Here is a 22,020-nt window from a genome sequence, read left to right on the forward strand (position 1 = left end):
CTTCGAGGAGTTTAGCACAATGCTGCCACTACCTGCCTGCCCATCTGTGCTTCTGGATAAGCAGAGGGGACTTTGAGCCTGTCCGCAGGCTGGGGCATCCCCCAAGTCCCAGACCCTGTTTACTCAGATGTGCTTCTGCTCTGAATGGGGCTGTGGGCCTCAGCCTAAGGGATGCCTGTCCACAGGGCCTAGAAGTCTTGGTGGTCCTCCAAGTCTTGGTGGTCCTCCTGCTGGGTCACTCCAGGAGTCCCCTCTTCCTGACTCATTCTCTAGAAACTAGCTCAGACCCTCCCTCCACATGGCCTTTTGGTGGCCATGCTCTCTTCCAGCTGGGCTGGACAAGTGCTAAGGCCCAGCAACCCCTTTCCACAGCCAACTGGAGTTGCTTGAACGTTGGTTCTTGCTCCTGTAACACAGGCCAGATGCTGTGCCTGACACCGGGGTCCAGAATGTAGGACACAGGCTGGTCTATCGAGAGTGTGTGTGGGGGGGGACAAATAATTATAACAAAGTGGACCTGAGACAAATGCAAGGTGCAATATTCAGAGCTGACTTCCTTTGGGAGCTTGGAAAAGGAGCTGTTGGAATTGGGTCTTACAGGATGCATAGGAGTTGGCCTGTGGCAGTAGGGACAGGCTTACAATTCAGACCAAGGATCTTGGTTGGTATTATCTCTCAATGATTATAAATTCTGCATGCAGGCACCAGATCCTGAGAGAGGATGGCAGTGGTGCCAGCCTTCTTACTTTGAGAGATGTCTAAGATGTTGGGGCCCCTACCACAGCCAGCAGGGCACATACTAAATGTGCTTGTGGCCTCTTCTCAAAGAGCTGTCACTTCCAGGAGGAATTCCTGTGACAGATTGGCCTCTAGTGAGTGGCAGAGCCATAAGGGGAGGGGAGGAGGCAAAACTGGTTCTGCAGCTACCAGCCTGAGTGTGTGGGGATGGGGGTGGGGGGAGGGGAGGACAGACCACCAAGAGGAGCCCATTTCAAGGTGGTTCTCTGGGGGGAAAGGTGGGTAAAGTGGACAGATGCCTGGGGCGGGCCTTAGGGATGTATGCCAGGTGGGGGCAGAGAGGAGGGGGAGAGTTGGGGGCTCAGAGAATGTCCAGCGCTGCAGTGAGGCTGTGGAATGGAGGGGATGAAGTCAGGAGCCGAGGAGCTGGGAACAGGTAGCAGGGGTCATCATAGGGCCAATTTCTGCCCTCCATCAGCCAGCCGCCTTGCCCTCTGGGGACATCAAGTTGTCAGCAGTGGAGATCCTGCCCTCCACCCCATCTGCAGGCCCATGTCATCCTGGGGCTTTCTTGTTGAGTGCCTGCTGGATGCACTGTGCATGCTGCCTTCCCTGTCATGAAGATGCGCACAGTGGCGCTCCCACTCCAGACTCATTCGTGCCCCCTCAGCCATGCCTTCTGCCGTCCCCCAACAGTCTCTCCTGGCTTCCACCGGCCTGGCCTCTTGCTCTTCTTTTCCCTGCCCTGGACATACTAGTCTCAGGCCCAGGCTGATGGTGCAGGGGCAATTCCAGAGCCTTCTGCAGAGAAGAAAGGGATCGCTGACCTGGGGAGGGGAGAAAAGCCCACCTGGGGCAGTCCTGTGATCTGTCCTTCTGCAGCCGGGCTTTTGGTCATTTGTTGTGTGGACACACCTGTGCTGGGAAAGGCTGTGGCTCCCTACCCTCCACTCCTGACCTGTCCTGTTCTAGACGTTCCCTGGGAGCCTGCTGTGGGTGGGAAGGGGTGTTCCTGCCTCCTCTTTGCTTGAGGATTGGCTCACCCCAATGTGTACCATACTGCTATCCTTGGCTCTGCGCAGATGTCCAGTCTGGGTGTTTGAAGTTCCCTCCAAGACACGGCCCTGCACCGTGCGGGCAGGTCCCTGCACAGGAAAGCCAGGATTCCCCGCTCTCTTCAGGGCTTGGCCCAGAACTCTGTATAGAGGTTTGCCAAGCCGTGCTGTGGCCACCATGCCGTGCTGTGGCCACCATGCCGTGCTGTGGCCACCCTGCCCTCTGGGGGTCAGAGAACAGCAGATGGCAGTGCCTGACCCATTTGGGGAAGCTCTCACCTCTCCTGAGCAGGAAGCAAATGCCACCGTGAATGGTAGTCCAGGTTGGCTTGGGCAGACAATCTCGCCCTCGCCCCGGGAGGCCACCCTGCTCTGCTGTATGATGGGGCCACTGAGACTCAGTGCCATATCACCCCCTGCAGCCAGGAAGTGACCGAGGAGGATTGAAACCAGCCCAGGCAGGAAGCTCGCCCCAGGCCTCCGCCCTTGCCACTCCCGGGCCACTTTGACATGTTAAAAACAATCCTTTTCTTTACATTCTTTTTTAAAATAAAAAAATATTTTGAATACATAACCAATGTACATAGTGAAAAATATCAAACAGCAAGAGGACACTGAAACGGATGTACACCTCTCCCTCATCTCTCGGCCACCCCCGATGTCCCCATTCACAGGGTTGACCCTGAAAACCGAAGAAGCAGCTCAGCAGCCGCCTGAGCACAGTCATTGATCTTATCGACCCAAGTCATTGAGAAAGTGGTCAATTAGAGTTCATGTAATTACTTATTTTTTCCCAAGGAATTGTACTTTTTTACAAAGACTTAGCTCTAAAGGAAGATTGTAGAAAAAAGGTGTTCACTATTTAAGATGTTGCTTCTCTGTCACACAGAGCCCTGCCTTGGGCACTCTTGCCGGTTTCTTAGGGGGAGATTGTGCAGGTGGGAGGCTGGGCGCTTTGGGGTACAGAGATGGGGATGGGCCGTATGTACTTTGGGCTCGCACCAGCGGGTGTTCTGCTGGCTGCGGGCTTCTACCCTGTCCTCCTGTCTCCCAGCGCTGGCCTGAGAAGCCCCTTCTCCCTCCTGTCTGGACTTACACCCTTCCTATGACATTTCCTTGCCTCACATGTGCTGGGCTTAACATTCTTAGAACATGATCTGAAATCAAATGACATCAATGGTGGCAAGAAGTCAAGTAAGGCAGGGCCCTCTGGATGGGAAGTAGGCTCTTGCCCCCACCCCGGCTTCCCGTTCTCTTTGGGGGCCACACAGGCTCCTCCGCTCTGTGGCCCCTGTTCCGTGGCTCCTTGGCAGCACTGACTCTAGATCGGTGTTTTTCAATCTTTTTTCTTTTAATCTCATGGCACACTTGAACCTATAGTTAAACTTTCACAGCACACTTATATTATGTTGATCTAAAAAAAAGTAAAAAAAAACAGACTATACTTCCTATGCTTTGAACTTCTTTTGAAAATAATTAATGATCTTTAAAAATGTTCACAGCACTTCCTCCCTACCAGCTGAAAATCACTGCTCTGGGGACTCCCTGGTGGCTGAGGTGGAGCTCCTCTGCGGGTTAGGGTTTGTGGGCAACGTTCAGGGCGTCGCTGCCAGCTGAGTAACTTTAGTCCACGTTCCCACACTCTTACCCTTCTTGTATCTCTTGGGCTCTGGCCCGTGATGTGTGCTGGTCAGCTCTCTGCCCCGCTGTGCCCACGCCATTCTCTCAGAAGTGGCACCTCCCGGCTATTAGTGTGTGCATGTTCCCTAGTGGGGGGTCTTAGGGACCCTCTCCTCCAGCTTTGCAGTTTAGTGATGTGATGCTTCTTCCTCCCTTCAGAGCCTTTAATGATTCCGCATGCCTGTCTGTACCAAGACCTCGTGTGTCCTCCCTTTGGAGCTGGGCCTCTGGGACAAGTCCAGATTTGCTGCCCTCCGGGGAGACTTGGTAGCGAGCACTGAGGGAGCACGCTCACAGGCTCCTGGGCACACTCTTGGTCCTGATGTCTCACGAGGATGTGGGCCCAGGGGTCACCCAGGAGCTGAGGGGCACTGTGGCCTTCCTTCAGGGGTGGGCCCAATCCTTCTGCCCCTGCCGCCTCCACTGGCCAGGCCATCAGCAGGGCTGTGCCAACTGTTGGGCAGCCAGCCCTGTCCTGCTGGTGCCTAACGCTGGCCGGCTGCGAGCAGGCTGGGAGGAGCCCCCCTTCCTCGCACAGATCTCTGAATCACTGGCCGCCTGCCTGAGGCCTGGCCGGTGGCTGGATGCTGAGTGTTTTTGGGGAGATTAATCGGCTTTCTCTCTTTCTCCTTGTCTGTCTCTGTCTTTCGCTGTCCCATTTTCCTCCCCAGGGGGGCTTTCTCTGTGGTCCGACGCTGTGTCAAGCTCTGCACCGGCCATGAGTATGCAGCCAAGATCATCAACACCAAGAAGCTGTCGGCTAGAGGTAGGGCCTGGGGAGTGTCCGGCACAGCTGCAGTCGGGCTGCGTCAGGGACTTGGTAGGCTGGGCCCTGTGGACTGGGCCGGGGGGGCTTCCTAGGCTCGGCTGCTGCCCGACCTACCTGGCCTGTGGCTGCGCACATGGAGCAGGGTTTGTGGAGTGGACGCTGTAGTGGGGGGCACAGGAGTATCAGGCACTTGAGGCACCTTGGGCCCAGTGGGGCCGAGGGCGAGTGACCCTCAGACCCAGAAATGCATCTTTGCTCTTAGTTGGGCTGTTCACAGAGCCTACACTGCCCAAGTCTGTTGGGGTCTCTGCCCCTAGAACTGGATGGGGAGATGGTCGAGGAGGCCAGTGGTGCTCAAGGTGTGCCCATGGCTAGTGCCCATGGCCTGTGCCTGTGGGTCTCCAGGGGAGATCTTGACATCTCTGCCTAGCATAGGCCACCACAGGGAGAATATCTGGGCAGCAAAGCAGCCTTTGGGTGAGGAAGTGTATGTGTGTGCACACTCGTGCGCACATGTGCGTGAGTGTGTGTCTCTGCAAGGTGTGTGGCTGCATGTGTTTATGTGAGTGTGTCCCTGACTGGGTTTCCAGGATGGAGCCCTCTAACCCTTGGGCAGCAGCATTGTGACCAGCGCAGCCTGAGCAGGGTGGCCGAGAGGTCCTCCCAGTTTCTGCTTGGAAGATTCTTAGGTACTCCAGGGACCTGGAGTGAGGCAGTTGGGGATCCTAGAGGTTGCACCTGGCCAGGAAGACAGTGGGAAAAGGTGAGGGCCATGTGCTCTGAGAGTCAGCTTTGATGAGCACTGGGATATTCAGCCAACCAGGTGGGAGACAGAAGGAGTGACTTCTATAGCCAGGATTTTAGGAGGGATGTCCAGGAAGGCTGTAGGGACCAAGCCTCATAGTGAGGGCAAGAAGGAACACCAGCCTGAATGTGTCACATGGGTGGGACCGAGGCCGGTGGGGCACTGGGGACAGAGGGGCTTGGCGTCTTTGCTGAGCACACAGACCTCAGAGTAGCTTTCTGCTCTCTGCCAGCCTGTACCCTCTGGAAGTCATGGGCCAGTGTGGTTGTATGCAGTGGCCAAGTTCTTCCCCCAGGGGCTGCTGCTGGCCTGAGCTTGAGCACAGGATGGGCAAGCATGGGCCATGTAGCCTGTCATCCTCCAGGCCCCGGGTGCAGCTCTTGTGTGGCTCCCACATCACAAGGACTTAACACGTCCAGTAACCTCACCGACCCCAAGCCCGGGTGCTGCCTAGCATAGCCCTCATCACCAGCCCCAGCACTGAGGCCTGAAGGGAGGCAGCCGCCCTGCTCATACTGTGCTAATGCCAGCCGGAAGTCAGCACGTATTGGGTGCTGGCTGCACTCAGGAAGCTTCCACATTCCCTGACGTTTGGTGGTTGCACTGCTGATGACACGGGTGTGAAATGTTCTGGGGGGTGTTGGTGCCACACAGGTGGAAGGTCTCTAAGGCAGGAAGAACATGAGCTTCACGTGCCTTGGAGCCTCCCAGGTGTCCCCCGACCCTTCTCTTAGAGCTAGTGGTCGCCGTTCCTGCGTTTCACCCTCATTTGGGTACACTGGTGTTTCATCCACTTGCATAGCTGAGCCTGAAAGTGGAATTGCGCTCCCAGCGCGACCTACCCCCTGCTCGGGGCAACCTTCCGGGGGTGTCTTTGGAATGAACGCTCTGTGGTGTCCCACTGCACAAAGGCTGCATCTGTCCGGCTTTGGGCTGCTCCTGATGAGAGTAGCACCACGACCCATCATGGGAGAGATGCTGAGTTACATATGTGAGTGAATTCAGTTGGGCACAAATGTCGCACCCGTCAATTTAATGTTTAAAGAACCTGTCGAAATGTATTAGCCTAGGAAGCCAGAATTCTTAAAAGGCTTGTGTCCCCTCCTGCTTTTCTGACTACCCCTGGAGGATGGCAGCCACCCCTGAGTCTCCTTGGTCCTCAGCAGGGGTCCTAACATGCATTTCCTGAGGGGGTTCATGTGAGACCAGCACCTGGCCCAGACCCCTCTCCAGACTCCAGCCCAGCTGGGGGTGTCTGCATGCTGTTTGGCCTCAGAGAACCACCACGGACTCTTGTCCACAGCTGAAACTACTTGGGCTTTACTTCCTGCCCTGGACGCCACACCCATGCCAGCAAGCCCATTCCAGGCAGCACTATGCTGCTGGCCTCTCCTTGCCTGAGGACCTTGCCTTGGTTTCTGCTGCTGCAGCCCCGTGGTGTTGGGAATAGTACTGGATAGTCTGGGGACACCACAGAGGGAGGGTGCCTGCCACTTTCTTCCCACCCCTTTCATTAAGCGGAATCCTAAGTTCACCTCCCACCTTGGTCCGGGGGCTCTGTCCTATGCCTCTGCTGTCTTGGACACTCTCCCCTATAGGGACCTGAGTTCCTCTGACCCTCCTTAGGCCCTTTGGGCATCCCTGAGTGAGGGTGCAGCTGGAGAGGTGAGGGAGAGCGTCTGGGACCAGCTCTCAGTGCTCTCCGCAGGGCCCGTCACCTCCAGGCGAATGCCTGGCTCTAGCCCTGACTGCCAGCTGTCTGACCCTGGCTGGATTCCTTAGCCATGGTTCACCTCGGTTTCCCCAGCCATAACATGGAGGTAAAAATAGAGTCTCCCTCAGAGGAGTGTGGTGAGGGCTGAAGGCAGGAAGGCCTTAGGAAGAGCTGGAGTGGGGCCATGTCCTCAGGCTCCTGGCCTCACCTGGTTGCCTCTCTTCCCGGCTAGATGGCTGCAACCCTGTACAGACACTCCAGTGACGCCTGCAGTTTTCTGGCGCTGTGTGGCCTGCCCAACCTGTAAGGCCTAGGGCCCTTCCATGAAGCTAACAAGGGTCCTTCCAGTAGCGGCCACCCTGCTTGGAACTCCCCTGGCTGTGTCAGTCGCCCACAGCTATTTCTCAACTGGCCATGTGTTTTTGGGGGGACAGATGTAGCTGGTTCCTCTGGCCATCTCCCAGCCCAGACCCCATGAACACGTGGATGAAGGTGCCACCCTCCTGTCTGGCCTGCTTTCTCCCCGACATGAGGTGGGTTCTGGGGGGTGAGGAGGTCACCAGACCTGGAGCCTGGAGGGGCAATCTAGCATCGTACCCCACTCTTGCCCACATTTTCCCCCTTACATGAAGTCAGTGCCAGTGTGTGAGGCCTTACCTCTCCTCGGGCATCCCCACCCTGTGCATAGCCAAGAGTGTGTGTCTGTCCAGGGCCAAGGAGGCAGCCTTTGTCCCTCAAGACTCCTGGTGACAAGAACCGCCAGGTAGCACGTGGCTACAGGGAGAAAGGAGCTGGCACCAGACATAGGAAAACTCAGACTGCCCAGCAACTGACCACCAGGATGCTGCTGAATTGCACCAGCTCACGCCAAAGGCTGTAGCAGTTAATTTTTTTTAATTTAATACTTTGTTAAATAGAAGAGTGTGAAACATTCAAAGTCTGTGAATGTACTGAATAATTAGAGATTATTAAACTACTGTTAACAAAGGCAGTTAGAGGAAAATTAATTGGCTGGGTATAAAGAGACTATTAGGCACACAAGTCTAGTTGTTATCTATACCCAAGTTCATTGTCGACACTGAATGGCTGTCATTTGGGGGGGGTTATTGTGCCTTTTTTGATACACCCTGTGGAAATGAGCAGCTTGGGGAGAAGGAGCAGAGGGGTGACCCTGGTTAATTGGCCCACGTGGGGGAGATTGGGTGGGGGACCCTGCCCTGGAATGGACTCCTGGCTCAGCTGGGGCCTTTGTATGTCACATCAGTGGCACTCACCTCCGCCTCTGCAAACCTCCAAGGTCAGTGTGGGCTCCCAGCTTACAGAGGGGGGAAAGTGAATCTGAGAGATGCTCAGGGGCCCACAGATGTTAGTTAGCAAAGCCTGGATGTGGGGAGCTTTAGCTTTCAGCCATCTGGGGTGGGGTGAGGGTTGGGACAGCGTGGGGCTCTGGTGGGGCTCACCTCACAGGTGAGGGGTTCACCCTATGTATAGGTAGGCCTGACCTGTCCCCAGCTCCCTTTCCAGGGCACCCTGCCTCCTGGGACTTGTCTTGGGGGGCAGCCCCTGCCCAAAGATGTGACGTATGGATATGTCTGGGTCTTTGAGGCTGGGCCTGTACCCAGGGTGGAAAGAGCAGCCAAAGAGCAGGGAGGGTCTACACCTCTAGCCTGTAGCTGCCTGGAACCTCTTTATACAACAGGCCCAGGTGGGGGACTTGCACTCAGGCTTTCCTGCTGCAACCAAGCCTAAGGCTTTATGTGGGCACCCCATGACCCACAGCCAGACAAGTAACCCCTACTCAGGGGATGACAAGTGCCTGGTTGGCAGAACCCGTGGAACTGCGTTAACAGAGGACGAGGCACCGGCTGCATTGCAGGGGCCTGGAGAACATGCCTGCAGCAGCTCCTTCCCTTCTCTCCCGGCCTGGGGACCCTCTCCTCCTGCCCCAAGCCCAGAGACCCCTTCCCTTCCCCAGCCTTGGGTCCCTCTCCCCTCCTCAACTGGCACTCCTTCCCTTCCCCTCCCCCTGGGGACCCCCTCTCCCCTCTTCTCTTTTGGAAACTCTCTCCCTCCTCTTTGAGACCTCTTTCTCTCTCCCCTGCTAGCTTGGCGACCCCTCTCCTTTCCTCCCCTTCCAACCCTGGGTGGCTTCCAGCCTGAAGGAACTGCTTTAGGGCTTGGATCCGACCAACTGTGGTCACCTCCCCCCCCAAGTTTGCTTCCTAGGGACAGAGAGGGTGGGTGGGTGGTGGTGGTGGTGGTGCTCCCTCTGGGAATCGCCCCCTCCCAACCCCTGGCTGGTAAGACCAGCCATTGCCACAGACCCTGACCCCTGGGTCAGGCTTTAACAGGATGGTGACTGGTCTCTGCCAGGTTCTGTTGCCAGGACTTGGGTTTATAGGGAGGGGACTGTGCAGGTGCAGAGGGAGTTGGAGGGAACGGGGAGGCCTCCTGAGGATGGGGCAGGGTGACCACCAAGAAGTGATGAGAAAACCAGGCTGGGGCTGCCAGATTTGGCAAATAAAACTGATTGCCAGATAAACAGTGAAAAAGTTAAAGACATTTATACTGAAAATTATTCATTTTTCATCTGAACTTGGGACATAATTATACTAAAAAAATTATCCTTTGTCTGAAATTCAAATTTAACTGGGCACCCTGTGTTTTATCTGGCAGTGCTAAACCAGGTGGCCGAGAGAACAGGTTTTATAATTAGTTCGTACACCAAATGGGCTTGGTCAAAGGCTTCTGAAAGGGCCGGGAGGATTAGATCCAGGCTGTGTGAGGGTCCTGGCTCTTAGTGGCCTCCCCTGCAAAGTGGAGTAAGTGGCTTCATGGCTGTCTGCTTGCTGGCCCTCAGGTATGGCCCCAGTGTGGACACTGTGTCCCAGGGAGGGCTATTGGCTTGGGGCCAGTGCAGGTTCCTGACCCCACTAAGCTGTGTGCAAGAGCAGTGCCCACTCCACTGGTGTGAGGAGGGCCAGCAGGGGTGAGGGAGGAGTGAGCCCCTGAGCAGGAGGGGGAAGGGATGAGCCCCAGAGCAGGGGTGGAGGGGAGGGACACCTGAGCGGGGGTGTTCCTCCTTGGGGAGGAGAGGAGCCCCTGAGCAGGGAGGGAAGAGGAGGGGAGGAGCCCCTAAACAGGGTTCTGGGGACAGGGGTGGGCTGGCCTTTGGCTATCAGGGATGATGCCTCTGTGAACGTGAGGTTCTCTTGGGCTCATTTCATGGGCCAGTTCTGTCTACAAGGAGGAACTTCGGGGTTTCTGGGGTGCCCCTCTCCTTCTTTCAGGGCTGGAGTTGAGTCATATCAGATTGTTGGTAGCAGAAAAGGCTTCTGACAGAGGGAGGAGGTGGAGGCTGGATTCTGGGCCATGGCTGCCTGTCCCCTCCTGCCTCAGTGGAGAATTGACCCCAGTGCTACCTGGTTCTTCCAGCACTGACTTTCCCCAAATCTGGAGCGGTCCTTCCTGTCATGCCCTGCCTGCTGCAGGAGGCGAGCGAGGGTCCTTGCAGGCCCAAGGTTTCAGGACTTGCTTCTGCCAGTGTGTTCCAGCTCCTGTCAGACCCGCCTGCTGCGTCCTGACTTTAGGCCCAGCGTGGGGCCCTACCTCAGCCTCCAGCTCTCCCTCCCTGAGCTCAGAGCTATGCGGGTTTAAAGGGTAGAAGAAGAGAGTGTTAGAAAGTTCCAGGGGTGGAGACCAGTGATTGCAGGTGAAGGCAGGGGCAGGTGGGAGATGAGGTGAATGTGCAGGTCCCTCAGGACTGTGTGGGGCTGAGACCCGTGATGGGGCAGTGCTGTGGTCTCTGCCACGCTGGTGTGGCTGGTGGTGGAAAAGTCTGGGGAGCTGGAGATCCATGATGAAACAAGTGAGGAAGCCTTTCTGGAGAACTAGAGGTGCTGGGGACCCTGCGTGGGAATCTCCCCATCAGGCAGCCACTGTCCTTTGTCCCCAGGGCCATAGGTGCTCTCAAGGTCATGATGTTTCTGAAATCTGCACATTGATGGGGGAACCCCAATCCTAGGCATGATGAGGTGATTAGTGCTGCCAACTGGGATCTTCTGATGGGACACTAAGACCAGGCCAGACAGACCTGCTAAAAATCTGTCATCTAAGTCATCTCTCATGAAAGGAGAGGCACAGCCACCCTCCCCTGGCCCTCTGGGGAGAGTTGGAACACTGGTGGCATGTGGGCTGTGGCAATGGCTGGTAAGAGCTCAGGCTGTCCTGTGCAGCAAGGACTCCCCAGCTAAGAGGCTGTGACAGAGGTTCAGGCTTGGGTCTTTCTGGACTGTAGCACCATAGAAGGTCATGGAGGGTTTAGTGAGGTTAGAGAGAACAGTGGCTGAGGGGTGAGAGTCTGCAGCCACCCCTGCTGGAAGAGGGTAGGGGTATGAAGATCCTCACGGTTAGTGTGCTGGGCTGCTGGACATGTGGCCTCTGTTGCATGGTCTTCTCTGTTGTTTTTTCTCAATCTCTGTAAAAATGTGCACATGCTTACTCTGGGCCATGCTCCCTGGCCTCAGGCTGCAGGCCGGGTTGGGCCCCCTGGCATCCAGTCAGAACTGCATGGGAATGTCCAGGCAGCTGTCTGGTCTCTGGAAAGGACAAGAAGGATGTAGTGGGCAGAGTGGGAGGCAGAGGCAAGGCCACAGTGGTCGGGAGCTATTATCAGGGGTGCAGCCCTGGAAGGAAGGAATCCCATGTGGCCAGTGCCTGGCTTTATGGAGTCTGGGCCTTGTCTTTATGAGTAGAACCCTGCCATAGTGCATCCTGTACCCTCAGGGGCCTAGTCCGAGCCCAGAAAGTGTGCGATTCATGTTCAATTCCATGAGCATGTTCAGGGTCACAGTGCTGAGCCAACAGCACAGAGCTGCAGTATCGTATCTGTCCTAGGAGAAAGCCATGGTGGTGTCTGGACAGGTGGGCTCTAATGGGATGTGTGTGCTTGAGGAGAACCTGCCCCAGTTGGAGGGCTTACTGCACCAGGGCCAGAAGAGGACTCAGCTACTAGCTCCTCCTGTCCCCCTGCCCTGCCAATCTGGAGAGTGGATTATTCCCATTTCACAGTTGACAAAACTGAGGACTCAAGAGTCTTTGTTTAAATCATCTCCTGTTCACCCCGTTTGTGAGGATGGGAGTCCTGCCCAAGGGTTGTGAGGATGACAGACTACACGACATCCTGGATAGACAGGTTGTCACAGATACGCAGAGCCCAGGGAGAAGGACTGTGCCCTCGGGAACAGAGTGGACAAGCAGGCACTGGGGAAGGCATTCTTTGTTGTAACAAGAGGGTGCAGTGGCCTCTGGTACCCACCAGAGGAAGTTTTGGCTGGCCTGAGTAATTTCGTGGGTTGGCAGGAAACTGCAGCCTGCTAATCAGGGATGAATAGGAGTCATGCCTGGTCCGGGCGGTGAGGAGGCTTGCTGGCAGGGCTTATTCACGGGAGCAGGGTTGGAAGGGGGACATGTGGTTAGGCCACTCAAGGTCTTCCTGATTTCACTGCATGTCAAGGTAACACATAATATTGTTCTTAATTTTAGGCCTTACACCACAGCCCTGCATAAAAGACCACAGCTTGGCAGTGATGGAGTGGGAACTCCAAGCCACGTCTCTGTTTCAAAGCTGTGATGCCTGTACATGGTAGAGGATGGCTCTAGGGACCTCCCCCGGGACATTGTAGCCCCCACCCCTGCCCAGGCCCCCTAGAATGGTAGGACTCACCCCGGTGTGGTCGCCAAACAGCTCTGAGGCCCCCAGCAGTGCCATAGATGACATGATTGTGCAGAGGGACAGGATGTGCCAAAATGGGTTGCCAGGGTCCCCAGAAACCCTGACGGCAAGGTGGCAGGCAGCTGCAGGACACGCACACAGACTGCTCTTGTGGGGTGGTTTAGCTGCTGGCTGGTGCTGGCGGGTTAATTGCTGGTTGCTGTGTTGCCTTTTAAAAAGAAAACATGCACAGAAAGCCGCAGTGAGAGCCGCCCCTCTTTACCTTCATTGCAGGGGGCTTTCTCAGGCACCCTGGTGCTGGTGCTGAGCAGGATGGGGGCACCCGCCCCTTCACTGCCTCGCCCCATGCTACCTTTTCCAGCAGACTCTCCTAGATACCTTCAGAGGATCCTGACCTGGGCCCCAGGCTTCAGGGGAGGGTGGTTTTCATCTCAGATCTACCATTTGGGTGCCAGCCACCCCACCTGCCATGCCCACCCGAGATCCCCAGAAAGAGGGCAGGCTCAGGTCAGACAGGGTTGGGAAGTGGTGCCCGCTCCATCCCCCCTTGGGCATGGGGCTCTTGCGGCCTCTGACATCCCACAAGAAAGAAGATGGGGAGGTGGCTAGGGGCTCCTCGAAGTGCAGCCTGCTCTGGAGATGTTGGGCCCCTACCATGGGGTCCAGCTCCACTGCTACCCAGCCCTGTGCCCATGCCCCTGTCTGAAAGTTGGGGTTGACACAACAGCAGCCATAGCCGGGCGTTGTGGCGGGTGCCTGTAGTCCCAGCTGCTTGGGAGGCTGAGGCAAGAGAATCGCATAAGCCCAAGAGTTAGAGGTTGCTGTGAGCCGTGTGACGCCACGGCACTCTACCCAAGGGCGGTACAGTGAGACTCTGTCTCTACAAAAAAAAAATGGAAAGACACAACAGCAGCCCTGCCTCATGGGTGTTGTGAACGGTCACAGGCCTGCCTGGAGCTGGTGGTCAGCAGGCAGAGCCGTCATGCAGGAGGACTCTGTTCATTCTCTAAAATCAATTGTCATTTTAGGAGGAACAGCTGGGGTCTGCCCACCACCTTCTTTTGGCCCCTAAACTGGTCTGCACCCTAAGACTGCATGGCCCCGAGCTGACTCGGGGGTCCAAGCTGGCTCTGGGGTCTGAGCTAGTTTTGGTATTTTTTTCTTTCTTTTTTTTTTTGAGAGTCTTATTATGTCGCCCTTGGTAGAGTGCCGTGGCGTCACAGCTCACAGCAACCTCAAACTCTTGGGCTTAAGTGATTCTCTTGCCTCAGCCTCCCAAGTAGCTGAGACTACAGGTACCAGACACAATGTCCGGCTATTTTGTTGTTGTAGTTGTCATTGTTGTTTAGCAGGCCCAGGCAGGGTTCGAACCCACCAGCCCTGGTGTATGTGGCTGGCGTCCTAACTGCTGAGCTGTGAGCTGATTTTATTCTTCAGTTGCCCAGGCAGAGAGTCAAAGGAGAGGAGCTACCAGAAGCCCTTGCCTAGAAGCCACCCATGGCCCCCACTGCCTTGCCAAGGTCAGAGCCACCAAGGGACTGGCCAATAGCCCAAGCTGGCAAGTGCCAGCGCTGAGACTTGAACTCTGCCCACCATTACTGCTCCTGCCCCACAGCCAGTCCACACTTCTCCTGGGACATCAAAGGTCATCACTGCATCTGTAGGTGCCTGCCAGGACACAGCCAAACAGGAGGAAAGGCCAGATACCACTGGCTTGGTGAGGAGGTCCAAACATCCCATTGGGGTGTGACCCCATAGCTCAGTGCCACAGGGCTGACTGCCTGGCTCCTGGCACACTTAGGAGCGTGAAAGCTTACACGAGTTTAAGCTTGCAGTGAACTGGGATGCTTGGGTTAAAAGTTGGCTCAGTATATGCCCGGCTGGGGTTTAGTGTGGACATCGATAAGCCTTCTCATTCTAGAAAGCTCTCTCATGCTGTCTGATGGTGCAGGTAGCTGAGATAGGCAGTGAGGGTTACCTGGGTCTTGCCCACGTGATGAAAGAGCAGGGAATGGGGCCTTAGTCCCCACCAGAGTCCCAAGCGGAGCATCAGACAGACATAAGCCCAGCCTCCTCCCAGCTTCTGGACCTGACAATCCCAGAGGCTCTGGAACCAGCACGGGGACACGAAGATCCTCCCCTGCTGACCCCAGTGCCCCTCAGTGTCCTCCTGGGGGTGACAACCCTGCTGTTTCTCCTGGCAGCTGGCGGGGGGCCTGGCACCCACCCACGCCCTCCTGTCCCTCTCTCTGGCTCCTCCTGCTCACCACCCACACCCTCCCCTGCTGTGAGTCACACGCTGCCAGAGAGTAGGGTACAGGGAGGGTGGGGGATGGTGTTCAGGGCCTGGGCCGGCAGAGGAGCCTCAGCCAGCCTGGCCCCTGGCTCCGACTTGGCGCTGGAGAAAGGAAGGGACAATGATGGGGAGAACAGCAGAGATCTAATAGTGCATCCCTGATTCTGCCCTGTTAGTCCCTCCTCCCGTGGGGTACACTGGCTGCACCATCACCTCAGGCGCCAACCACAGGGATGTGAGGGTCCCCAGAGCCGGGTGTGGTGTATCTGTGGAGTGTTGAGGGAGAGCTGCCCCTCCTGCCCCTCTGCTTTTCAGACCCAGCAGCTCTGCACCCTATCTATGTCCTGGTTTCCTTGTCTCTGGCTTGTGCCTCACTGCAGTGCAGCAGGGTCAGCACAAGTGTCCCCCACTTCTGCCAGCTGCTTCTCCCCCCACCCTCTGCCGGCTTCTTTTTGTTTTTAGTTCAGGGGACCCCGCCTAAGGATGGCTCCGCCGGGGGTCCTACAGCACCTGAATGAGGGAGGTGCTGGTTTGCAATCTCTGCCCTGCCACTTCTGGTCTCTCAGGGAGTTTTTGGAATTAAATGGGTTAATGACTGTAATGCACAGAACAGACGGCGCCTGGCATGTGGCAGGTGCTCCAGGATGGATCACGTGGCATGTGCCTGTGTCCCAGCCCCATCTCCCCCTGCACTTAGCCGTAGGCACCTTGGGGCGCCTCCTGCCCCATCAGCTTCATGGTGATGGGTGCCAGCTGCCAGCCCACCAGCACAGTGACAGCCCAGAGGAGCCCCACTCCCGTGCCCAGCCCTGGAAGCTCCACACCTAAAGGGGGCATGAGGGTCTGGAATTGGCTATTCTTGGGGGGCTTTGTGGTCCCTGCTTCTGAAAGCTTAGGCATGGGTTAATGTGATGTCCAGATAAGCATAATAGGCATTGTCCCCCCGCACAATTGTGAGTGGCATGCTTTGGTCAGGCTTCTGCAGGTGGGTGTCTCAGACTGGCTGGGATCTTGCTGCGTTTTGGAGAAGGTTGTGGGATGATGGAAAAGGGAGACTTGGTCCCCAGCAAGCCCTCCTTGTGCTGGCATGTGGCTGTCTCCCTTCCCTGTGAGGGTGGCCATGCTGCCCCACAGTCAGCATCTGTAGGGTGCAAATAGCAGGTTCTGCAGTGCGCAGCGACAGACGCCGCCCACTAGCCCAGAGAGCAGCAGGGAACACAGACTAAGTGGTATCATCCCAGAGAGCCCCTGTGTTTCAGAGGGAGGCCTTGGCTTCAAGTCCTAGCTCAGCTGTCCACCCTCCTGTGCACTGGGGGGTGTCTTTGGCGTCCTTGGATGTGTTCTGGGGCTGCCGATAAGTCTGCCAGATTAAACCAGCATATGTGTGCCAGGCTCGGCTGGGACCACGTCTCTTCCCATGTCCCTCTTTGACCCCCAAGCCCACTTGTGCCCCACACATCCTGCTGACCTCAGGGGGCACCCAGGGTACAGGTCTGGCAGGCTGGACAGCCTGGCAGGCCAGGATTCTGCATGGAGATTGCAGCCAAATCACTTAGAAAAGCTTCCGGGCTTCAGCATTCCCCAAGGGATGGAATCGGAGGATGCGGTGCTATCATTAGACTGCAAGCAAATGGGTGGATAATTGCAGGCTCCAGTTTAGCCTGATCTCTTGGAGTACAATTGTTTGGGGTTTTTTATTTATTTATTATTATTTTTTTTTGGTAAATTCTTTTATGGGTTATAAATGAATGCCGTACTTTATCTGTGGGATGTTTCTCTGGTAGGGGAAATAAATAGCTATGGTTTTGCCAGCATCTCTCTGAGCCAGCCCCTTTGGAGAACAGGTGTGTAAATGTGTATACACGTGTGCGTGTGTGTGTGTAGGATTGCCTCCAGACTAAATGAGCCAACTATCTTCTGGCTTAAATATAGGCCCCCACACATATGCCCTTGTCTTTCTGTTTGGGGTGCATAGTCTCAAGATCCCCAAGCATTTAGGAGGTGGTTGAATCGTAAGCTCTCTTTCCAGGCTTCACATTGGATTGGGGGTGGTGAGAAGTGAGTTTTGCCAGCATGAGGACACAAACTCCTACTTATCCTCCAAAACACCAGTCACACATTGTCCCTTGAGTCTCTTGCAGGCAGAAGCAGGGCCTCAGAATACTTTGCTTATCTCTCTGCTAGGGGCTCATGCCTAGTATCACTGCTGTCATGAGCTCCTTGTAGCTCAGGGCCTGTCTCCCCCTGGAGTCCCAGGGCCTCAGTCAGTGCTAACAATGGTTCTGGTGAGAGAAGAAAGAGGGAGGGCAGAACAGCAGAGGGGCCTTCCCTTCATGGAGTGGGGTACCCTGGAGGTTGAGAGGGGCTTGGCTTGTGTCTTCACTCTCTGGTCCCTGCCTTCTGTCCCACATCCTATTTCAGAGGTTGTCCCCCAGGGAAACTCAGTGTGGGAGGGAACTGTAGCACGTGGGAGGCGACGTGAGGAGGGTCCTGACACTGACAGGGGAGAGGGGCTAATGCCTTCTGGGGAGGTGATGGGTCACTGGCCCTGTTGGGCAGGTTCTTGGAATTTACTTGTCATTGGTTACACTAGCCACAGAGGTGTGGCATCTGTCCTGCCACATGTATCATTACTGAAACATTAACCACATAGATGTCCCTGCTGGATGTAGGACACAGCAGTAAGAATGATCTCAGGCCCTGGGTGACCAGAGCACCCCTAACCCAGGCCCATCAGAGAACCCAGACACAGCCCTGGGGCTGGCTCAAGGCTGGCCTGGGCATCTGCCTTTACAGGCCCCACGCCTGGTGACCCCATCTGGTGGGTGAGCTGGCCAGGACATCACTGTAGTGCACACAGCCACTCAAGAGGACTCTTGGGGCCTCCCTCAGAAGGAGGTTGCAGGCTGGGATCCCAGGCATGCCGAGGGGCTCTGAGTGGGAGGGCCACCTGAGGCTCTAGACACCTCTTGCTGTAGGCCTGCTGGAGTCTGGTCCTGCTCAGTGGCCACTGCTGTGGTCCCCTGAGTCCAGCAGGTTCCTCAGGGACCAGAGCCCCCTAGAACAAGGCCAGAGGGCAGGGATAAGCAGTTGTGGCCACTCAGGTCACTGTCTGAGGCAGGGAATAGGAGAGAGCTGGGGGTCCTTCCAGGTTCCACTGTACCACTTAGGACTAGCACACATTTCTTATGAACTAGATTGGGTTAAATTTGACTTAATTATCCTTGTCCATGACAAGGGGTTTGTGATGTTAATTTGGAATGCAGGAATTAAGTCCCTGACTTGGTAGGAAGAAAATCATAGGGTGTCCACCGAGTTAGGAACTGGATTCTTCGTCTATCCCCCACCCCCAGCCACGGTCCCTCCCAAGATGGGGCCATCTGAGGTAGGGCAGAGACCACCGCCTCTTCCTACCCCCTCCCCATTATGGCTTAGATTTTCTGTTTTGGTCTGATGTTTTGAAATTTAAGGGCAAATGTGACCATAGCAGATTTTAGGAACATCCTGATCACTCTGAATCAGTGGCTTGCTCACTGGAGACAGGATCAAAATCTTTTTTTAAAACAATGTTTTGCCAAATTATAAAAGTAACACATGATCACTGTCAAAATCAAGGAGGGGGGGCATAAAGAATAAAACAGAATTACCCATAACTCTGCCACCCAGAGCGAAGCTGTTAACATCTGTGCAATGTTGCGTCTGGGTATTGCCAGCTCTGACTTGGTGTCTTGGTTTATAGTTTCAAAGCAGCTCCCTCCCCTTCCCCCCAGAAGCTGCCAGGAGGAGATGGCTGAGGTGCTCCTGTGGGTGTTTCAGAAAGGGGAACCGCCAGTGACCTGCATGGCCATGCCAGCACTGAGCAGCCAGGTTCCCAATCTTGGTTCCATACCATTAATTAATTTCCCTAAATACACACTCAGGAGTAGATATGATCTCATGGCTAGGGCTCTGTTCTCAGAGACATTTCAGTAATAAAACACAACCTCCCAGGAAAATGGGTTCACAATTGCATTTTCTCTTGATTTTTATTTAACTATAATCAAGCAGTTTTTCCAAAGAAGACTTTCTACCCTGGTCTGCCCACCTCATCATCTTAGGTTATCCCTCCCTTCAGCCTGGCTTCAGTTGTGCGTTGTGATCTGGAATTGGGTCTTGCCCTGGGGACAGGTGAGCCGCTAGCATTGTTGGGCAAGTTGGGAAGTTGGAGTGTGGAAGGTGGAAGGTAGAGTGGAGAGATGAGTGGGTGTCTGCACAAGGTTTACTGAATCTGATAGCTGCACTAGGATCATGTAAGGGAAGTCTGGTACCTCGGAAATGCTTCAGAAAAAAACAAGTACATGTAGGGCGGCTCTTGTGGCTCAGTCGGTAAGGCGCCGGCCCCATATACCGAGGGTGACAGGTTCAAACCCGGCCCTGGCCAAACTGCAACCAAAAAATAGCCGGGTGTTGTGGCGGGCGCCTGTAGTCCCAGCTACTTGGGAGGCTGAGGCAAGAGAATCACCTAAGCCCAAGAGCTGGAGGTTTCTGTGAGCTGTGTGAGGCACGGCACTCTATCGAGGGCCATAAAGTGAGACTCTGTCTCTACAAAAAAAAAAAGAAAAAACAAGTACATGTATATGGAAGGAGAGCAGAGATTGTACCAAATAGCTATACATGATACACTGTGCTGTTCTTGCAATGCTTCTCTAAGTTTAAAGAATATTCAGAATATTAATAGACACTGCAAAAGAAAAAAATAGCCTGTGAACTCACCACCCTGCCCTTGAAGCCCTCCCAGCTCCACCCTGCAGAGGGAACAGAGACTGGGGATGTTGCAATGGTCAGTCCCCTGATTTCCACTAGAGGCCTGGGCCTCATGTGTACAGACCCCCCCATGTCCAATATTACCCGTTTTTTAGCTTCATGAAAAAATGAAAAGCCACGCCATGAAAAAATGGAAGCCACGCCATGTGTGTTCTGTTGTGATTGTGTTTGATTTATCCATTCTAATGTTAACAGACCCTTGGGCTGTGTCCGACCTCTGCCATCATGAATAGCTCCCTGCCTCGGCAACCATGTCAGGGGTGTGCTTTGGAAGGCAGCTCCGTGCTTGCTGAGTTAGGAGTGCAGGTGAAAGAGCAGGGATGCTGGGCTTCTGGCAGCACAGCAGGGCAAGGTCTAACTCCCTCTGTCCCACATGGAGGCTCTGCTGGGTCCCTTCGGATTCTTCCCATGGGTGCCAGGCTGCTGAGGCAAGGCAGAGGGGAGCCAGTGGGCAGGGCAGGGAGAGATTGGCCTCTCCTGGAGGCTGGAATGCTTGTCCTTGGGGAAAGGAGAAACAGTGGACACTGTTCCCAGAGATGTGGCTTTCTTACTCAAGAAAGGCATGTGTGTCTTTGCGAGCATGTCCTATACCCCCAGACCACCACAGTCACGCCCACCCATGGAAACTGGCCATAGACATGCCTCCATCAGGCTATTCCTCTCGCAGGTGGACAGTTTCCCCCAAGCACGGGGATCAGACGCTTTGTGCTTCCTGGGCATGCCTGCTATTAGCAGCTACGTGCTTTCCCTGCCAGCACTGCTCCTGGTGTTCTGTAGTGAGGGAAAACGTCCCCTACAGTCTTGGTTGGCACATTACATGCTCCTTGGACCCTGCCCACCTTCCTGTGGGGGAGCTCTGTCCTCGGCAGGGGCAGGGGATTGCAGACACCAGTCACATCCCATCCCAGCAGCAGCTGTCATCTGACTCTGAAAACCCACCAGTCTGACTGCATAGTCCCCCACACGCAGCTGTGCCCAGCCGTGGTCTGCTTTCCACCTTTCTGTGAATGAAGATACGTTGTTTTCTCCCCCTCTGCGCTGTGTTGGGATGTTAGGGCAGTGTGGCAGAGGGCTGCGTTTCCTTGTCTGCTTACGATTATAGCCACATGGAGTCCTGACTTCTATCAGTGGAACTGTGGGGGTTTGGGGTTTTTACTGTTGTAGTCTCTATCAGTTTTTAAAATCCTCCTGGCACCTCTATTTGAAATATACAATTTCTAGCTGACAGAGATGTCCGCTCTGGAGATGGGGCCCAAATACCTAGTGTCCTGGCATCTCTACACCTACCATTTCCCAGTGCCAGTCCAGAGCCCTAGAGGTGAGAGGGGTGTTTGCCGCACGTGGGGCTCTGAGAGGCCTCTGGCTCCAGCACCAGTTTGTTCCTCTTGCTCAGGCGAGCCTCTGATTTTTTGACTCTTCCAGCCAGTCAGGCTGAGGGCACACCCTTATCCCCCACCCCAGTCCTGTTCTGACAGCCCTGCTGCTGCCTCTGAGGAACAGATTTGACTTCAGCAGAAAGCTCCAGAGCATGGAATTAGGACAAATAAATGAAGGATTAAATCAGTTCCCTGCTAATACACAGAACTTTCTGTTCTTTGAATCATCTGGAGAGACTCTTAGCCCCTAGTTAGCAGCACTCATGGCTTCCTGTGGGCCTCTTCATACAAACACCTGCCAGTCTGTCCCTGCCCCAGGCCTGCCACCAATGACCTAGGGGATGTCACGACAGCATCCCTCAGAGGGCACTTGCTGCTGGGTCACTCCCAGTGCTTTCTTGGTTGGCATCCCCTGCACATGCACAAGGGCCTCTTCTGACATGGGTGGGCCACTAGCTGTTGGGCCAGGAGGTGACACCTTTTCCTTTTCTGTCCCCAGATCACCAGAAGCTGGAGAGAGAGGCTCGGATCTGCCGCCTTTTGAAGCATTCCAATATCGGTGAGTGGCCCCTGGGGTGGGGGCAGGTCCCCACACTCTCCCAGACAGCAGCCCTTCCCTCTTTCTACACCCGACTTCCAAGGGGATACTGAACTTCCTTTCCTTCTCTGTTGAAATACCCCATCTGCGACCCCCGAGGAAGCTCATTCTCTACCACCCAACCCACCCAAACTTTGAAGGCTCCGTCCTGTTTGATGTGATTCTTGGGGATACACAGAGGTGGGATAGCCCCCTTTGGGACAGCTCCGATGCCCAGCTCCACCCGACTGGCCAGGTCCATCCCCACCCCACTCTATCCTTACGTCCTCATCTGTGGCATGGGTGACACTGGCTGCAGAGAAAAGTAAATGACACACTCCTCCCCCACAGAGCCGGCCCCCAGTGTGTGCCTTCCCAGAGCACTGAGTGCTGAACACACACTGGGGCCTAATTACAATAGGAAAGTGTTAAAAGTTTGGAAAACAAGGTCTGGTTAGAGACCCTGCCCCATG

At 55.2% G+C, this 22,020-nt stretch overlaps 1 protein-coding gene across 6 annotated transcripts in view; it reads left to right on the forward strand.

The window, feature by feature from the left end:
• The window catches only part of CAMK2B (calcium/calmodulin dependent protein kinase II beta), a 99,900-nt gene that overhangs the window by 38,884 nt on the left and 38,996 nt on the right, over positions 1–22,020 (forward strand). For all 6 annotated transcript variants that reach the window (XM_053608407.1, XM_053608409.1, XM_053608411.1 and 3 more), the window contains exons 2-3: positions 4,145–4,239; positions 21,470–21,529. In XM_053608407.1, the coding sequence (XP_053464382.1) occupies positions 4,145–4,239; positions 21,470–21,529 (155 nt within the window). The remainder of the gene's footprint in view (positions 1–4,144; positions 4,240–21,469; positions 21,530–22,020) is intronic.

Source organism: Nycticebus coucang, chromosome 11 (genome assembly GCF_027406575.1).
Source record: "Nycticebus coucang isolate mNycCou1 chromosome 11, mNycCou1.pri, whole genome shotgun sequence".
Taxonomy (NCBI): domain Eukaryota; kingdom Metazoa; phylum Chordata; class Mammalia; order Primates; family Lorisidae; genus Nycticebus; species Nycticebus coucang.